General features: G+C 46.1%; 1 protein-coding gene across 1 annotated transcript in view; it reads left to right on the top strand.

Moving 5' to 3' along the window:
- The window catches only part of flnbl (filamin B, like), a 106132-nt gene extending 94194 nt beyond the window's left edge, over window positions 1-11938 (top strand). Inside the window, exons 39-46 of the mRNA XM_029646657.2 lie at window positions 1565-1831; window positions 1961-2098; window positions 2754-2869; window positions 4615-4747; window positions 5396-5572; window positions 9265-9483; window positions 10029-10232; window positions 10674-11938. Coding sequence (XP_029502517.2) covers window positions 1565-1831; window positions 1961-2098; window positions 2754-2869; window positions 4615-4747; window positions 5396-5572; window positions 9265-9483; window positions 10029-10232; window positions 10674-10861 — 1442 coding nt within the window. The 3' untranslated portion in view covers window positions 10862-11938. The remainder of the gene's footprint in view (window positions 1-1564; window positions 1832-1960; window positions 2099-2753; window positions 2870-4614; window positions 4748-5395; window positions 5573-9264; window positions 9484-10028; window positions 10233-10673) is intronic.
- The last annotated feature ends 8157 nt before the right edge of the window (window positions 11939-20095 follow it).

Here is a 20095-nt window from a genome sequence, read left to right as displayed (position 1 = left end):
GTTTCTCTCTCCCTGTTTCTCTCTCCCTGTTTCTCTCTCCCTGTTTCTCTCTCCCTGTTTCTCTCTCCCTGTTTCTCTCTCCCTGTTTCTCTCTCCCTGTTTCTCTCTCCCTGTTTCTCTCTCTCCCTGTTTCTCTCTCCCTGTTTCTCTCTCCCTGTTTCTCTCTCCTGTTTCTCTCTCCCTGTTTCTCTCTCCTGTTTCTCTCTCTCCTGTTTCTCTCTCTCTCTTTCTCTCTCTGTTTCTCTCTCTCCCTGTTTCTCTCTCTCCCTGTTTCTCTCTCTCCCTGTTTCTCCCTCCCTGTTTCTCCCTCCCTGTTTCTCCCTGTCCGTCTCTCCCTGTCTCTCCCTGTCTCTCCCTGTTTCTCTCTCTCCCTCTCTCTCCCTGTTTCTCTCTCTCCCTCTCTCTCCCTGTTTCTCTCTCTCTCTCCCTCTCTCTCTCTCCCTGTTTCTCTCTCTCTCTCCCTCTCTCTCTCTCCCTGTTTCTCTCTCTCTCTCCCTCTCTCTCTCTCCCTGTTTCTCTCTCTCTCTCCCTCTCTCTCCCTGTTTCTCTCCTCTCTCTCTCTCCCTGTTTCCTCTCTCTCTCTCTCCCTGTTTCTCTCTCTCTCTCTCTCTCTCTCCCTGTTTCTCTCTCTCTCTCTCTCTCTCTCTCTCTCTCTCTCTCTCTCTCTCTCTCTCTCTCTCTCTCTCTCCCTGTTTCTCTCTCTCTCCTCCCCCTGTTTCTCTCTCTCTCTCCTCTCTCTCCTGTTTCTCTCTCTCTCTCTCCCTCTCTCTCTCTCTCTCTCTCTCCCTCTCTCTCTCTCTCTCTCTCTCTCTCTCTCCCCTCTCTCTCTCTCTCTCTCTCCCTCTCTCTCTCTCTCTCTCTCTCTCTCTCTCTCTCTCTCTCCTCTCTCTCTCTCTCTCTCCTCTCTCTCTCCCTGTGTCTCTCTGTCTCTCTCTCTCTCTCTCTTATAGTGACGTGGTTCCTTCTGGCTCTATCCCAGGAAATCCTCTATGGTGTATCTCCTATATGTCGCTCCCACTGCTCTGTGTGGCTGGGGAGCCGTGGAGGGTCCCATGGGTCCCCTAGAGGCAGGGTGGTGTCCAGGCTGTCTGGTCTGGTACTGGGCAGGGCCCCGGGCATGTGGAGGACCTCTGGTGTTACCCTGGTTCTAGGCAGGGACTCAACTGCTTCTTCCTTGGTACGGTGCAGGGCGGTGGGCATGTGGAGCGCTGCTACCCCCCTGGCGAGGCCCACAGGGCTGGAGGGTGCGTTGATAGCATTGGGCTTTCGGATGGCGAGGTTGGCAGCATGAACGCACTCCATCACAGCATGTCACAAGTGTGTGTGTGCTCGTGCCTTCACATGCACCAAGAGTCTTGAAGATTATTCCGTTGTATGTAAAGATGCATGTTTTGGTTTCTTTTATGTTCTGCTTTTAAAAGTTAAATATCAACATTACCCGACTTTCTGGAGGGAGGAGAGGGACTGAGAGAAACTGGGAGACTCTCCTGCTCTTTCTGCTGTGGACTAACATCTCCCTGCTCTGCCCCCCTCCCTTCTCTGCCCCTCTCCCTCCCCCTGTCAGAGATCGACATCCATGACGTGTCAGCCCAGGTAACCAGTCCCTCTGGCGCCACAGAGAAGGCAGACATGGAGGCGGTGGGGCCCAGCACCTACTGCGTACGCTTCGTTCCCCATGAGATGGGAATTCACACGGTGGATGTGAAATACAGGGACCAGCACATTCCAGGGAGCCCCTTCCAGTTCACTGTGGGGCCCCTGGGAGAGGGAGGGGCTGGAAAGGTCAGGGCTGGTGGACCAGGCCTGGAGAAGGCCGAGTGTGGAGAACCAGGTAGAGCCATCTGTTGATATATCTCCATCTGTCTCCCAGATCCCTCTATATACCTTCATCACATCTCTCTCCATATGGGGGAAAATGTTACACTCTATAATATTTATACGGGTCTCCTCCTCCTCCAAGCTGAGTTCAGTATCTGGACACGGGAGGCTGGTGCCGGTGGTCTGTCCGTCGCTGTAGAGGGGCCCAGCAGAGCTGAGATCTCCTTTGAAGACAGGAAGGATGGATCCTGTGAGGTGTCCTACGTAGCTCAGGAGCCTGGTAGGGACACGGCACCTGGTCACTTGTGTCAACTATCTGTCCAACATATAGTTTAAAATGTTCAAATCTATTTTTGTATGCTCAATGTTTTACTGCATGTCTGAAGGTTGGATGGGTCTGCTTGGTCAAGGTAACGGTGTACCTGGCTGTGAACCTGTGCTTGCGTTTTAAATAGGCATTTTGGATATGTGAATAAATACTGTTTTTATAGTATGTGAATTTAAAATTGAGAATGCTTTAAATGCCAGGATGTTATACTCCTTTCAGCTTTTCATGTAGTAGAATTCACTGCACGCTATTGAGGAAGAGAATCGTCTATAGAGACCCACGTGTGTCTGACAACATTCGCAGAATACAAATCTGTTCAGTCTCCTGACAACTGTCTTGGTGTGTTTGGACCATGTTAGTTTGTTGGTGATGTGGAACTTGAAGCTCTCGACCTGCTCTACTTCAGCCCCGTCGATGAGAATGGGGGGCCTGTTCGGTCCTCCTTATCCTGTAGTCCACAATCATCTCCTTTGTCTTGATCACGTTGAATGAGGTTGTTGTCCTGGCACCACACACGGGCCAGGTCTCTGACCTCTCTCTGATTTCAGACAGACGCGGTCTGTACAGTACCAGAATGATTTGTCAACACACACATCTTTCTCCACAGGTGACTACGAGGTGTCTGTGAAGTTCAACGAGGAGCACATCCCAGACAGCCCGTACCTTGTGCCTGTCGTGGCGCCTACGGACGACGCCCGGCGTCTCACTGTTGCTAGTCTTCAGGTGAGACACAAGGAAACACCCCCACACCTGCACCATGTCCGCAGCTATTTTAGTTAAGTGTTTAACACGGATTCATTAGTGAGATCCACATCTTTCAACATTACCACACTTCCCTTGTACTCTTTATCTAACAGTGGAACTAGAATTGTTACATCACCTTTAAAATAGATGAAATAGAGATTATAAGGTAGTGGTCAGCCCGTCGACTGTAATATATTCCGGAGTCGCCTCCCTACCACTGAGGAAGTACAGTTCCCGCTCAGCCCAGTCAAAACTGTTCGCTGCTCTGGCCCCCCAATGGTGGAACAAACTCCCTCACGACGCCAGGACAGCGGAGTCAATCACCACCTTCCGGAGACACCTGAAACCCCACCTCTTTAAGGAATACCTAGGATAGGATAAAGTAATCCTTCTCACCCCCCCCCCCCCCCCCTTAAAAGATTTAGATGCACTATTGTAAAGTGGCTGTTCCACTGGATGTCTTAAGGTGAACGCACCAATTTGTAAGTCGCTCTGGATAAGAGCGTCTGCTAAATGACTTAAATGTAAATGTAATCTTCAATCTGATTGGATAACGGGTTTTAAAAAGGGGAATGACTCATCACTGTATGTTATTAAAGGTATCAGTAGTATGATCTGTGGAGGACAGATCAGCTACACTGTGTTCCAGATCTATCAGGGAGGATCTTTCTGGCTCTGCTAAGGTCTCAGCTGGGTGATAAAAGACGTATGAAATGGGTTCTCGTGACGACGATGGACTGGACCCGTTGACTCCAAATGATTAGCACTTAAACAGCTTTAAAAAAAATAAATTTAAAAAATCCAACTTCTTGTTACAGCTACCAGGTGCTCTTTATACAGACAAGGTTAAACGCATACATACCCTATGTACTCACACACAGTGTTAGAGTACACACACACACACACACACACACACACCGAGAAATCCAATATTATTTTACACTTGATTTTGATAGACGACAGTTTGGCTTACTAGGTGGGGACTATTAACTGCAGGATCTCTGTACCATCTATTGGGAACTATCCAAATGAAGTATGAGCTTAATTATGTTGTGAAATAGCTGCGGGACATCCTTCAAACTGGTGTGGGACTCTGGTGTTTCTCTTGTGTTTCAGTTAAAGGCTTTTAACAGCATCAGCATCATTCTGGCTCGCTGCTTGGTTGGCTAATGCAGAGAGGAAGCCCCCCCCCCCCCCCCCCCTCGGTCTGACCTGGTTTAGTCTTCTACAACCTTTCTAGTAACTAGATTTTAGTTCTATCCCCCTGTAGTTCCCTGTCCTGCCTCTGATATCCCCCCTGACCCTATAGACCTGTCCTGTCTATAGTAGACTACCTAATTGGGCTCAGGTCTACCTCTCTAGGCATTAGCTGGTCCAAGCTGAGCACAGAGCAAATACAAAGGTGGTATTCTATATTGTTATGATGCAAGTCTCCCCAGCCGAGAGGGTCAGCCTGAACAAGGTGATTTGTAGGTTCTGAACTCGGGCTGATTGTCTCCGACGTGGGGAGTACCTTGATTTTTATAAAATGGTAACCAAAGTGTTGTATACAATTTTATAATGGGCATGTATTCTTGGCTCTGAAGTGGCAATGCAAAGCCACAGCCTTGGCTGACCAATCAGACCAGCGCTGATAATTGGTTCTCCATGGGACACTCCCTCTGACTGGGTGTGTAGAGCATTTTGGGAGGGGCTTCACTAACCTGTTGATTGGCTGCCTCCAGGAGTCTGGCCTCAAGGTAAACCACCCAGCATCCTTTGCGGTACATCTGAACGGTGCCAAGGGAACCATCGACGCCAAGGCCCACTCACCCTCTGGAGCTCTGGAGGAATGTGCTGTGTCTCAGCTAGAGCAAAGTGAGGCTTCCAAGGGGACGGGCTAAATGTGTCCGCTGAGTATTCACACCCCTCAACTTTTTCCACATTTTGTTACAGCCTGAATTTGAAATGAATTAAGTTGAGTGTTGTTGACACTGGCCTGCCCATAATGTCAAAGTGGAATTTATGTTTTTAGAAATGTTTACAAATGAATTACCAACGTGAAGCTGAACTGTCTTGATTTAATAAGTAAATATTCAACCACTTTGTTATGGTAAACCTAAATAAGTTCAGGAATAAAAATGTGCTTAACAAGTCACATAATAAGTTGCATGGACTCACTCTGTGTGCAATAATAGTGTTTAACATGATTTTTGAATGACTACCTCGTCTCTGTACTCCACACAAACAATTATCTGTACAGTCCCTCAGTCGAGCAGTGAACTCAAACAGATTCAACCACAAAGACCAGGGAGGTTTTCCATTGGCTCACAAAGAAGGGCCCCTATTGGTAGATGGGTAACAATAATGAATAAAGCAGACATTGAATATCTCTTTGAGCCTTGGTGCAGTTAGTGATTCCAGTGTGTGTGTGTGTGTGTGGAGTAAGTGGAGGGGAATAGTTTCTGAAGGCTCAGTAGATGTATAACCCCTCTTGATTAAAGCGTTTATCCGTTCTGTCTCCAGATAAGTATGCTATCAGGTTCATTCCGCGTGAGAACGGGCTCCACTCCGTCGACGTCCAGTTCAATGGCAGCCACATCCCCGGGAGCCCCTTCCAGGTGCGGGTGGGAGAGCCTGGTCAGAGTGGAGACGCAGGGCTGGTCACTGCACACGGAGCTGGACTGGAGAGAGGGACCACAGGTGACCTTGTTACCACTTTACTCTAACCTTTAACACAGCCTTTCTTCCTTCTCCGAAGTTATTGGGACTGCTGCTGTTGGTGGTAGTTACCGAAAGGTTGCTGGATCGAATCCCCGAGCTGACAATGTGTCTTTCTCCCCCAGTTAACCCACTGTTCCCCGGTAGGCCGTTAATTGAAAATAAGAATTTGTTCTTAACTGACTTGCCTAGTTAAATAAAGGCTACTGTTGCTGCTACTACAGTACTTTCTCTCAGGTTGCGCTTACCGGTCTTTCATATTGGACTCAACATATGTACTGGCACCTAGACAAGATCTGACCAATTAGGGAAAAACCCCGTGCCCTAAGTATCACCTAAATGATAACTGGTGTGTATCCCCTAAACCCCAGTTCAAACTGCTCCACCCCCTAGTTATACCTCCTGCGCCTTAGAAGCCCCCTGCAGGTTAGATGACACCAGGCTTTACCTTTAATAGTCCGACCTGGATCAGGTTACCCAGTTTTATTTCTGTGTAGATCTGATCCTTTCACATGGTCAGTCAGGGGTTTCTAAGCCGTGTTTGTAATTGTCTACACACACACACCCCACACCACACACACACACACACATCCACCCACACCACACACCACACACAAACACACCCCACACCACACCCACACACACACAAACACACACCACACACACCACATCCTGGTAACACATGAATGTGTCGACATAAAAGTCAAGTTACCAACAGTGTTACTGTTTGGGTTGTAACATCCTCTGTTTCCTGTATCTAGCCCAAGTGAGGATGCAACCCAAACGGCACCCTAGTCCCTATTTAGTGCACTACTTTTGACCGGAGCCCGTGACATTGGAACAATATGAGTGATACATTCACTGATAATCTGAGAGACAGTCTGTTTTTAAACCGCCATTATTCAATGTTAAAGTTATGTCTCAAACATCAACCATTTCCTCCATTTTTAAAACTCCCATTTCTATAACAAGCATGAAACTAGGGAAGGCCTGAGGTCTGGATAACAGATGTGGGTCATGTCCCACACTGCACCCTGTTTCCTACCACAGTGTAGTGTACTACGTAGGGAATAGGGTGCCATTTGAAATGCAGACAATGGTTTTTACGAGGGCTGTAGTGCTTTGAATGGTGGTGAAGAAGAACAGGCTTATGGAGGAAACATAAATCACGTCTTTATGGTGGCCTGATCTCCCAGAATTCAGTCTGCTTGCGCACACAGAATCCTTATAGTGCACTACTTTTGACCAGGTAGTGCCTCTCATAGGGACCCATAGGGCTCTGGTCAGAAGTAGTGCACTACGTAGGGAATAGGAAAGCATTTGGGAAGCAGGTCAACTCTGTGCAGATGAGACCTGGGTTCAAATACTGTTCTGAATCTTTTCAAATAATTTAAGCTGTTGACCTGCAGAATAAAAACAATAGAATAGTCACAAATGTGCAAAGTATTTCAAATGTGTCAAATTCTACTTAATTCAGGTCTGGTATATACCATCTGTATATTCTGCCCAGGCAGCGCGCTCTCTCATGTATATGTGTATGTATATGTGTATATGTATGTATATGTATGTATATATATGTGTATATATGTGTGTATATGTGTATATGTGCATATATGTGTGTGTATATGTGCATATGTATATGTGCGTATATGTGCATATGTATATGTGCATATGTATATGTGCATATATGTGCATATGTATATGTGCATATATGTGCATATGTATATGTGCATATATGTGCATATGTATATGTGCATATATGTGCATATGTATATGTGCATATATGTGCATATATGTATATGTGCATATATGTATATGTGCATATATATATGTATATGTGCATATATGTGTATATGTATATGTATATGTATGTATATATATGTGCATGTGTACATTACTACTGTAGATCAGTGTCAGACAGAGTTATATATTTGATGTTTAGTGAGCAGACAGGTCAGAGACTGGTTTATCTGCTCTTCTGATCTCAGTACAGTACATATGTCTCTGTCACATGGCTGGTGAGGTTAAATCTAATTTCATTGGTCACATATACATGGTTAGCAGATGTTATTGGTCACATACACATGGTTAGCAGATGTTATTGGTCACATACACATGGTTAGCAGATGTTATTGGTCACATACACATGGTTAGCAGATGTTATTGGTCACATACACATGGTTAGCAGATGTTATTGGTCACATGGTTAGCAGATGTTATTGGTCACATGGTTAACAGATGTTATTGGTCACATGGTTAGCAGATGTTATTGGTCACATGGTTAGCAGATGTTATTGGTCACATGGTTAGCAGATGTTATTGGTCACATACACATGGTTAGCAGATGTTATTGGTCACATATACATGGTTAGCAGATGTTAATGCGAGTGAAGTGAAATGCTTGTGCTTCTAGGTCCGACAATGCAGTACTGTAATATAAGTAATTTAACAATTTCACAACTACCTTGTGTGTGTGTATAAGTGTAAAGGAATGAATATGTAATAAAGATGCATGAATGAGTGATGGTACAGAACTGCATAGGCAAGATATAGTAGATGGTATCGAGTACAGTATATACATATGAGATGAGAATGTAAACACAGTGGCATAGTTAAAGTGTCTAGTGATACATGTATTACATAAAGATGCAGTAGATGGTATAGAGTACAGTATATACATATGAGATGAGTAATGTAGGGTATGTAAACATAAAGTGGCATAGTTTAAAGTGACACATTTATTACATCAATTTTTCCATTATTAAAGTGGCTGGAGTTGAGTCAGTATGTTGGCAGCAGCCTCTCAATGTTAGTGGTGGCTGTTTAACAGTCTGATGGCCTTGAGATAGAAGCTGTTTTTCAGTCTCTCGGTCCCAGCTTTGATGCACCTGTACTGACCTCGCCTTCTGGATGATAGCGGGGTGAACAGGCAGTGGCTCGGGTGGTTGTTGTCCTTGATGATCTTTATGGCCTTCCTGTGACATCGGGTGGTGTAGGTGTCCTGGAGGGCAGGTAGTTTGCCCCCGGTGATGCGTTGTGCAGACCTCACTACCCTCTGGAGAGCCTTACGGTTGAGGGCGGAGTAGTTGCCGTACCAGGCGGTGATTCAGCCCGACAGGATGCTCTCGATTGTGCATCTGTTAAAGTTTGATGGTCTTAGGTGACAAGCCAAATTTCTTCAGCCTCCTGAGCCTTGTTCACCACGCTGTCTGTGTGGGTGGACCATTTCAGTTTGTCCGTGATGTGTACGCCGAGGAACTTCAAACCTTCTCCACTACACTCAATCATTGGCGTGTGGATGAGTCTGTCACATGGCTGGTGATGTTAAACCATTGGTTCAAGTAGTTCCAGATCCCAAAGGAAAGAATAATCACTGCAAATCTGGACATGGATCTACTGAACAGATGGCCTGGGACTTCCCTTAACATAAGACCACCTGAGTTCTGAAAACACCTGACGAACTTTAATTGGATCTACTGAACAGATGGCCTGGGACTTCTCTTAACATAAGACCACCTGAGTTCTGAAAACACCTGATGAACTTTAATTGTGGAGCGTAACGTCCCTTTAAATCCCTTGAACCTAACCAATACTCAAACCGCCCGCGGGCAGGTTTCTGCTTCACCCCTGTCCAAAACCTACCTCAACCCTCTCTTCCTCTGTCTTGTCTCTAGGCCAGCAGTCAGAGTTCATCATCAACAACACCAAGGCGGGCCCCGGGGCCCTGGCGGTGACGATTGAGGGCCCCTCCAAGGTCAAGATGGACTGCCAGGAGTGTTCAGAGGGATACAAGGTCCAGTACACTCCCATGGCCCCTGGGAACTACCTGGTTTCCATCAAATATGGAGGACCCAACCACATCACTGGCAGCCCCTTCAAGGCCAAAGTCACAGGTAGGTCTGCAGTAGAACCCTATTCCCTATGGAGTGCACTACTTTTATACCAGGGCCCTACGGCACCATATTCCCTATGGAGTGCACTACTTTAGACCAGGGCCCTACGGCACCATATTCCCTATGGAGTGCACTACTTTAGGCCAGGGCCCTATGGCACCATATTCCCTATGGAGTGCACTACTTTATACCAGGGCCCTATGGCACCATATTCCCTATGGAGTGCACTACTTTAGGCCAGGGCCCTATGGCACCATATTCCCTATGGAGTGCACTACTTTAGGCCCAGGGCCCTATGGCACCATATTCCCTATGGAGTGCACTACTTTAGGCCAGGGCCCTATGGCACCATATTCCCTATGGAGTGCACTACTTTAGGCCAGGGCCCTATGGCACCATATTCCCTATGGAGTGCACTACTTTAGGCCAGGGCCCTATGGCACCATATTCCCTATGGAGTGCACTACTTTTATACCAGGGCCAGGGAATAGGGTGCCTTTTCAGACCGGGTTATTGATTTGAATCAATCTCTTCCCTCCTCTCAGGTCAGCGCCTGGTGAATGTGAGTAACGCCAGTGAGACGTCCTCCCTGATGGTGGAGTCAGTAACCAAATCATCCAGTACCAACTCTCACAGCGCCCTGCCTCGTTCTGCCTCCGACGCCAGTAAGGTGGCCACCCGTGGCCCAGGCCTCAGCAAGGCCTACATGGGTCAGAGAGCCAGCTTCTCCGTCGACTGCAGCAAGGCTGGTAAAGGAGACATTTTATTACTTAGAGACTTTGGGTCCTTGAAGTTATCATTAATCCTATTATAATTATCATTAAAATTGTGTTTAATTATCATTTATTCCAGTATCATTATTGATTTGATTTATTATAATTTCTTATTATTCCAGTATATTGTTATTGTTACTCCTATTATTGTTAGTTATTAGTAGTAGTTAACATTAGTTTACTGGGAGCTAAGCTCAACCTGACAGAAACAAGATGGCAGACTTGTTTGGCTACTAGGTTTATGTTAGAATGTGGTTACTGTACTGGTTCTCTGTTAGCATTACAGATAAATCACATATGACAGTATTACTATGTGGTAGAGCATTCCAATGTTGCTTTGTACGTCTCTTCCGGGTAAAGTATGCCTTGGCTCCATCATCCATCAGTTCATCAATAAATACATCCTGTTTCCTGTAGGTAAGAACATGTTGCTGGTTGGCGTCCACGGCCCCCACATCCCCTGCGAGGAGGTATCAGTGAAACACATGGGGAACGTGCAGTATAACGTCTCCTATATCCTCAAGGAGAAGGGCGACTACATCCTGGTTGTCAAGTGGGGCGAGGATCACGTCCCCGGCTCCCCCTTCCATGTCACTGTCCCCTAGAGACCTGGGCGAAGCTCCAAATGGCACCCTTATTCCCTCTGTAGTGCACTACGTTGACCAGTACTGCATGAGGAATAGTGTACACTTTACTGTCCTCTCTTCACCTCTATGCCATCTGTCTACCAGACGGTCCTCTTCACCTCTATGCCATCTGTCTACCAGACGGTCCTCTTCACCTCTATGCCATCTGTCTACCAGACGGTCCTCTTCACCTCTATGCCATCTGTCTACCAGACGGTCCTCTTCACCTCTATCCCATCTGTCTACCAGACGGTCCTCTTCACCTCTATCCCATCTGTCTACCAGACTGCCATGGAGGGGAGGAGCCAGATATTTGTTTAAACACAAAAACCCCTTAATACACCCTATAGTTATTATTATGAATGGAACAATTTGCACTCAACAATAATATAGTTTAAAGTAAATGAATGACATTGTTATCAACTAAATATGTCAAAACAAGTTAACCGAGCCCAAGTGATTAAGTCTAGACTTAAGTTTTTTGTTTACTACTGATGGTTGTGGTGATTGTACAGCAACACTATAGATGTTATCCTATGTTTTCAGCCTAAACACCTGTGATTCAGCCATGCTGAATGCTGCACAAGATCACTACTCAACCAACCCCTAATTGTTCTGTTTCTACAAACTACTGTTTTTTTTTTTGCGTGTGTGTGGACTGGACTGAGAGTTCTGCGACTGTCTTCATGGTGGGTTAAAAAATGCGCTCTTTAAAAGCTGGAATGTTCTGGGGTTTTTGTACCGCCTTATTCAGACCTGTTCTTTATTTAGCTGTTGACCCCAAGTCTTACGTATTAATAACTATGTAATGTAGGTCGATAGGAGAAGAGATGCAACTGAACTAAATGGTAGTCTACTCTCTTAACGTTGGACTTTGTCGTAATCTGAATTGGTTTCTGTTCAGCTTTTGAATTAGCGTTTTGACCTTAATCTGTACGTCAACTCTTCTCTTACCCCAAAAAAAACCAATCCGTCTCGAGGACTTTGCCAATTCCTGTCCTTATAACCTGTATCTTCAGCAATAACTTCTGAGAATAAATATGTATTTGTACTTTCTGATGCCTGTCGTATGTTTGTTTCATCAGTGCTTGTTTTGGGATGAAAGTTAAAATGACAAAAAGCTGTTTTTTTTTTTTTGTTTTCTCACAGTATTGATTGGGTGGCATAATGTGAGAATACATGCCCAGGAATTATGTACATGTGATCATTTAAAATAAGATGGCTTACTGACACATCTCCTATTAGAGAGACTAGAACTTCCAGAGTATTCTGAACATTGACAAGATGGTAATGAGTATTAAGATGGACTGTATAAGAAACTGTTCTACGTCAACATGTTATCATACAGTACCTTCGGGGAGTATTCACATCCAGTCACTTTCTCCACAGTTTGTTGCAGCCTGAATTCGAAATGGATTGAATTGATATCGTCACTGGCCTACAATACACAATACATAATGGGGTTTTTTTCTTCAAATTTTTACAAATTTAATACAAGGTTCAAACCTGAAATGTTTTGATTCGACTATTCAACCTCTTTGTTATAGCAAGCCAAAATAAGTTGAGGTGTAAAAAATGTGCTTTACAAGTTGCATGGATTCAATTGCTGACATTTTAATCCTAGTAAAAATTCCCTGTCTCAGGTCAGTTAGGATCAACACTTTATTTTAAGAATATGAAATGTCAGAATTATTTATTTCAGCTTTTATTTATTTCATCACATTCCCAGAGGGTCAGGAGTTCACACATTCAATTAGTATTTGGTAGCATTGCCTTTAAGTTTAACTTGGGTCAAATGTTTTGGGTAGCCTTCCACTATTTCTTTCATCACATTCTCAGAGGGTCAGAAGTTTGGGTTCAAATCCCCAGGAGCCCGACGGTAGACTGGGCTCAAACCCCCAGGAGCCCGACGGTAGACTGGGCTCAAACCCCCAGGAGCCCGACGGTAGACTGGGCTCAAACCCCCAGGAGCCCGACGGTAGTTAGTCTAGTTCGTCTAGCCAGTTATCTGAACTTGTAGTAATTATGGCTAAATTACCTACCGGGCACACGGGGCATGTGCCACCCTCTGACCACAGCATACCCCCAGTTAACTTAACCCCTGACCATGAGGCCCTGGGTAAAAGTAGTGAACCATTTGGGACACTGAAACATTCAATTGAAGAGCAAAATCTGCAGAGTCAAGAAAACCAGATTTTAGTAATCTGAACAGTGCCCCCTATACACTGTGGCAAAATATGGAACCTTTTTGTCCTTGTTCCTAGGTCATCAACAGTGAAGCCCCCCCTTTACTCTAAAATCCCCATTCTAATGATATTATCGTGGGTATATCCCAAAGGGCACCCTATTCCTTATATAGTGCACAACTTTTAGACCAGGTTCCATAGAGTGCACCATCCAGGGTAGAATAGTTTGCTATTTGGGAAGGCAGAGGGTGAATGAATGGCTTCCCTGTATTTCAGATTAGAATACTTTGGGAACTGATTCAAGCTTCCTGGATGTATTTTGTTTTATAGAGATTATATTAAAACAGGAATTTAGGAACACTATGTTTTTGTTTTTCCCTTTTCATTATGAAATTAAATGATTTGCATTTTTCTTTGAACTCTTCTGGTAAGGAAACTATTTCTGTAGTTCATTGTCTCTGGGCAGATCACTACTCTTATAGACATTTTACATTTACATTTAAGTCATTTAGCAGACGCTCTTATCCAGAGCGACTTACAAATTGGTGCTTTCACCTTATGACATCCAGTGGAACAGCCACTTTACAATGGTGCATCTAGGTCTTTTAAGGGGGGAGAAGGATTACTTTATCCTATCCTAGGTATTCCTTAAAGAGGTGGGGTTTCAGGTGTCTCCGGAAGGTGGTGATTGACTCCGCTGTCCTGGCGTCGTGAGGGAGTTTGTTCCACCATTGGGGGGCCAGAGCAGCGAACAGTTTTGACTGGGCTGAGCGGGAACTGTACTTCCTCAGTGGTAGGGAGGCGAGCAGGCCAGAGGTGGATGAACGTAGTGCCCTTGTTTGGGTGTAGGGCCTGATCAGAGCCTGGAGGTACTGAGGTGCCGTTCCCCTCACAGCTCCGTAGGCAAGCACCATGGTCTTGTAGCGGATGCGAGCTTCAACTGGAAGCCAGTGGAGAGAGCGGAGGAGCGGGGTGACGTGAGAGAACTTGGGAAGGTTGAACACCAGACGGGCTGCGGCGTTCTGGATGAGTTGTAGGGGTTTAATGGCACAGGCAGGGAGCCCAGCCAACAGCGAGTTGCAGTAATCCAGACGGGAGATGACAAGTGCCTGGATTAGGACCTGCGCCGCTTCCTGTGTGAGGCAGGGTCGTACTCTGCGGATGTTGTAGAGCATGAACCTACAGGAACGGGCCACCGCCTTGATGTTATTTGAGAACGACAGGGTGTTGTCCAGGATCACGCCAAGGTTCTTAGCGCTCTGGGACGAGGACACAGTGGAGTTGTCAACCGTGATGGCGAGATCATGGAACGGGCAGTCCTTCCCCGGGAGGAAGAGCAGCTCCGTCTTGCCGAGGTTCAGCTTGAGGTGATGATCCGTCATCCACACTGATATGTCTGCCAGACATGCAGAGATGCGATTCGCCACCTGGTCGTCAGAAGGGGGAAAGGAGAAGATTAATTGTGTGTCGTCTGCATAGCAATGATAGGAGAGACCATGTGAGGTTATGACAGAGCCAAGTGACTTGGTGTATAGCGAGAATAGGAGAGGGCCTAGAACAGAGCCCTGGGGGACACCAGTGGTGAGAGCACGTGGTGAGGAGACTGATTCTCGCCACGCCACCTGGTAGGAGCGACCTGTCAGGTAGGACGCAATCCAAGCGTGGGCCGCGCCGGAGATGCCCAACTCGGAGAGGGTGGAGAGGAGGATCTGATGGTTCACAGTATCGAAGGCAGCCGATAGGTCTAGAAGGATGAGAGCAGAGGAGAGAGAGTTAGCTTTAGCAGTGCGGAGCGCCTCCGTGATACAGAGAAGAGCAGTCTCAGTTGAATGACTAGTCTTGAAACCTGACTGATTTGGATCAAGAAGGTCATTCTGAGAGAGATAGCGGGAGAGCTGGCCAAGGACGGCACGTTCAAGAGTTTTGGAGAGAAAAGAAAGAAGGGATACTGGTCTGTAGTTGTTGACATCGGAGGGATCGAGTGTAGGTTTTTTCAGAAGGGGTGCAACTCTCGCTCTCTTGAAGACGGGAGGGACGTAGCCAGCGGTCAGGGATGAGTTGATGAGCGAGGTGAGGTAAGGGAGAAGGTCACCGGAGATGGTCTGGAGAAGAGAGGAGGGGATAGGGTCAAGCGGGCAGGTTGTTGGGCGGCCGGCCGTCACAAGACGCGAGATGTCATCTGGAGAGAGAGGGGAGAAAGAGGTCAGAGCACAGGGTAGGGCAGTGTGAGCAGAACCAGCGGTGTCGTTTGACTTAGCAAACGAGGATCGGATGTCGTCGACCTTCTTTTCAAAATGGTTGACGAAGTCATCTGCAGAGAGGGAGGAGGGGGGGAGGAGGATTCAAGAGGGAGGAGAAGGTGGCAAAGAGCTTCCTAGGGTTAGAGGCAGATGCTTGGAATTTAGAGTGGTAGAAAGTGGCTTTAGCAGCAGAGACAGAGGAGGAAAATGTAGAGAGGAGGGAGTGAAAGGATGCCAGGTCCGCAGGGAGGCGAGTTTTCCTCCATTTCCGCTCTGCTGCGGAAAGACAGACGTAGTAGTACATTGTCTCTGGGCAGATCACTACTCTTATAGACAGACGTAGTAGTTCATTGTCTCTGGGCAGATCACTACTCTTATAGACAGACGTAGTAGTTCATTGTCTCTGGGCAGATCACTACTCTTATAGACGGACGTAGTAGTTCATTGTCTCTGGGCAGATCACTACTCTTATAGACGGACGTAGTAGTTCATTGTCTCTGGGCAGATCACTACTCTTATAGACGGACGTAGTAATTCATTGTCTCTGGGCAGATCACTACTCTTATAGACAGACGTAGTAGTACATTGTCTCTGGGCAGATCACTACTCTTATAGACAGACGTAGGCATCCACCGGTTTCTAGTGCTGAGCGATAAGTGCTGTTTTTGAGGTTTACATTTTTTGGGAAAACATGAAATGCTCTCTGCATTATGTGGGTTGACTGCTGTAACAATACTGAATAAAACAACATATACAAGTCCCAGGATGGTAGTGACTGTCCATCACGTATTCACATTACTTTAATACAATATTTAAGTTGTGTACATTACATTTTGTTTTATTATTTAATTCCATGTCATCTAATTTACATCTTAGTAGTAGTTCAAAGTATTAAAAGACATAATGACTGAATACCAACTCCCTCTAGATTATGTCTTCTGTCTCATATGTAGCAGGCCTAAAATTAACACAGATTGGAAAAGTAGTCACGCAATGGATTATGTCCATTGTAGTTCATTATTAAGTTTTCTGTGTTAAAACTATGTAGGACATATTATGGGACAGTAATGATGACAAAACCCTGTGAGTTTTTTTATTTTGAATTTCGTGGTCGCAACATTGAGAAGTTGCAAGTTAAAGATGTGCAAATAAATGTTACGAACTTTGTTGCACGATGTGTAAAACATTGCGCGAAGGTCGTAAACGTGCAACTTGACATTTGAATACCTTCAATGAGATTTGCGTAATTTATTTTCAGAATGATTACTAGTCCAATTTACGACTGAGTATTCTGCCTGTGAATCAAAAAAAATACACTAGCAGATTGTTCATCTGCGCTCGGAGTTCAGTCACTGTTGTCACGTTGCCAAGAGACTTTGTAAACTTGTAGGGAGGAGATTCTTTGAGCAGTTTGGGGCAGGACTCTTAACTCCTGGCCAATCAGCCAGAAGCCCAGTTTCTCAGATCCACATTAAGCCGACAGTATTCCTGGATTTATTTATTTTTTTTGCTATGGAGACTCTTGTAAAATATCAATACACAGTATGCTCCCTCAGTGAGAAAACAGTACTCTAGTACTACAGTGCTCCCTCAGTGAGAAAACAGTACTCTAGTACTACAGTTCTCCCTCACAGTGAGAAAACAGTACTCTAGTACTACAGTGCTCCCTCAGTGAGAAAACAGTACTCTAGTACTACAGTTCTCCCTCAGTGAGAAAACAGTACTCTAGTACTACAGTTCTCCCTCAGTGAGAAAACAGTACTCTAGTACTCCAGTTCTCCCTCAGTGAGAAAACAGTACTCTAGTACTACAGTATGCTCCCTCAGTGAGAAAACAGTGACTACAGTTCTCCTCAGTGAAAAACAGTACTCTAGTACTACAGTATGCTCCCTCAGTGAGAAAACAGTACAGTTCTCCCTCAGTGAGAAAACAGTACTCTAGTACTAGTACTACTAGTGAGAAAACAGTACTAGTACTAGTACAGTGCTCCCTCAGTGAGAAAACAGTACTCTAGTACTACAGTTCTCCCTCAGTGAGAAAACAGTACTCTAGTGAGAAAACAGTAGACTACAGTTCTCCCTCAGTGAGAAAACAGTACTCTAGTACTACAGTTCTCCCTCAGTGAGAAAACAGTACTCTAGTACTACAGTTCTCCCTCAGTGAGAAAACAGTGAGAAAAAAACAGTACTCTAGTACTACAGTTCTCCCTCAGTGAGAAAACAGTACTCTAGTACTACAGTTCTCCCTCAGTGAGAAAACAGTACTCTAGTACTCCAGTTCTCCCTCAGTGAGAAAACAGTACTCTAGTACTCCAGTTCTCCCTCACAGTGAGAAAACAGTACTCTAGTACTCCAGTTCTCCCACAGTGAGAAAACAGTACTCTAGTACTACAGTTCTCCCACAGTGAGAAAACAGTGAGAAAAAACAGTACTCTAGTACTCCAGTTCTCCCTCAGTGAGAAAACAGTACTCTAGTACTACAGTTCTCCCTCAGTGAGAAAACAGTACTCTAGTACTACAGTTCTCCCTCAGTGAGAAAACAGTACTCTAGTACTACAGTTCTCCCTCACAGTGAGAAAACAGTACTCTAGTACTACAGTTCTCCCTCACAGTGAGAAAACAGTACTCCAGTTCTCCCTCAGTGAGAAAACAGTACTCTAGTACTCCAGTTCTCCCTCAGTGACTAAACAGTACTCTAGTACTCCAGTTCTCCCTCACAGTGAGAAAACAGTACTCTAGTACTACAGTTCTCCCACAGTGAGAAAACAGTACTCTAGTACTCCAGTTCTCCCTCAGTGAGAAAATAGTACTCCAGTTCTCCCTCAGTGGGAAAACAGTACTCTAGTACTACAGTTCTCCCTCAGTGAGAAAACAGTACTCTAGTTCTCCCTCAGTGGGAAAACAGTTCTCCCTCAGTGGGAAAACAGTACTCTAGTACTCCAGTTCTCCCTCAGTGACTAAACAGTACCTCTAGTACTCCAGTTCTCCCTCAGTGGGAAAACAGTACCTCTAGTACTCCAGTTCTCCCTCACAGTGAGAAAACAGTACCACTAGTAGTCCAGTTCTCCCTCACAGTGAGAAAACAGTACTCTAGTACTACAGTTCTCCCTCAGTGGGGAAACAGTACTCTAGTACTACAGTTCTCCCTCAGTGAAAAAACAGTACTCTAGTACTACAGTTCTCCCTCAGTGGGAAAACAGTACTCTAGTACTCCAGTTCTCCCTCAGTGAGAAAACAGTACTCTAGTACTACAGTTCTCCCTCAGTGAGAAAACAGTACTCTAGTACTCCAGTTCTCCCTCAGTGAGAAAACAGTACTCTAGTACTCCAGTTCTCCCTCAGTGAGAAAACAGTACTCTAGTACTCCAGTTCTCCCTCAGTGAGAAAACAGTACTCTAGTACTACAGTTCTCCCTCACAGTGGGAAAACAGTACTCTAGTACTACAGTTCTCCCTCAGTGAGAAAACAGTACTCTAGTACTACAGTTCTCCCTCACAGTGGGAAAACAGTACTCTATAACTACAGTTCTCCCTCACAGTGACTAAACAGTACTCTCTCTATAACTACAGTTCTCCCTCAGTGAGAAAACAGTACTCTAGTACTACAGCGCCATCATCTTGAACAGAAGCAGAACTGCTCTGTCGCTTGCTGTGTTCGCGTTCCGTCCTGTTCTGCAGTTCTGTCAGATGGGGGCGCTGTGAGTTTGGCTAACTGGTGAAACATCCTCAACTCTCTCTTCACACTCTCACACAGATGCACCTGCCTGGAACATATTGGTCTCTGATTAGAGCGAGAGAGAGAGCTCCAAAAGGACAGGCAGAACAGTAATAACAATCTGACCATACTGAGAGAGGAGCTGCAGGAGAGACAGAGGACAGGCTGCAGGAGCAGCTAGATCACCACTCTATGGCCTGCCCTCACACAGCAGAGGAGACCAGCTCAACCAGCCAGGCTTCCCCAGCCCTGCCTGCTGCACCCCTCCTTCCCAACCCACTGACAGCGGCACCGGCACAGACCTGCCACACCCCAGCTCCAGCTCCAACACCCACTAGCCCCCCCTCTGCCCCCTCCAGTCCAGAAAATACATTGGCTGACATCATCCTGTTGATGGACTCAAATGGAAAGTGTGTTCAGGAGAGTCAACTTTTCCCTCGACACAAAAGGAGAAAGGTGTGGTGCCCAACAACGCAGAGGGCCATGGAGCTGCTTGATAAGGCCCATCTCGGGTCGCCAAGCCACATAATCATACACACCTGAAGCAACGACCTGCGTGCTCAGCAGGAGAGGGTGGCGACTTCACTACGGGGAGTGATTGAGAAGGCCTCCGCAATCTTCCCCAACTCAAGAATCGTGGTGTCAACCCTTCTACAGAGGAAGGACTTCCACCCTGCCACAATCCAAAGAATAAACGCCAGCCTCTCCCGGGACTGTGCCCTGCGACCCAATGTACACCTGGCCCCCCATCCCACCCTCGATCTGGACTGTCTCTATGACCATGTTCACCTGAACAGGGAGACAGTCCCCACCACCCCACCCTCGATCTGGACTGTCCCTATGGCCATGTTCACCTGTACAGGGAGACAGTCTCCATCCTTGCCAACACTCAAGGACGTCGATTTAAACCGCAACCCGACCTCTCCACCCAGGAACAGCGGAGCAATCTCCACCCCTCCGAGATCACCGAGACAACACCCACGACCAGCACCACCAACCTCAATGCCCACCACAGCCAGCGCAGCACAGACCACCCCAGCCCAGCTTCAGAGCTACCCAGACGAGGCCTCCCACC

Source organism: Oncorhynchus nerka, linkage group LG2 (genome assembly GCF_034236695.1).
Source record: "Oncorhynchus nerka isolate Pitt River linkage group LG2, Oner_Uvic_2.0, whole genome shotgun sequence".
Taxonomy (NCBI): domain Eukaryota; kingdom Metazoa; phylum Chordata; class Actinopteri; order Salmoniformes; family Salmonidae; genus Oncorhynchus; species Oncorhynchus nerka.
This window is presented reverse-complemented; position numbering and strand designations above follow the sequence as displayed.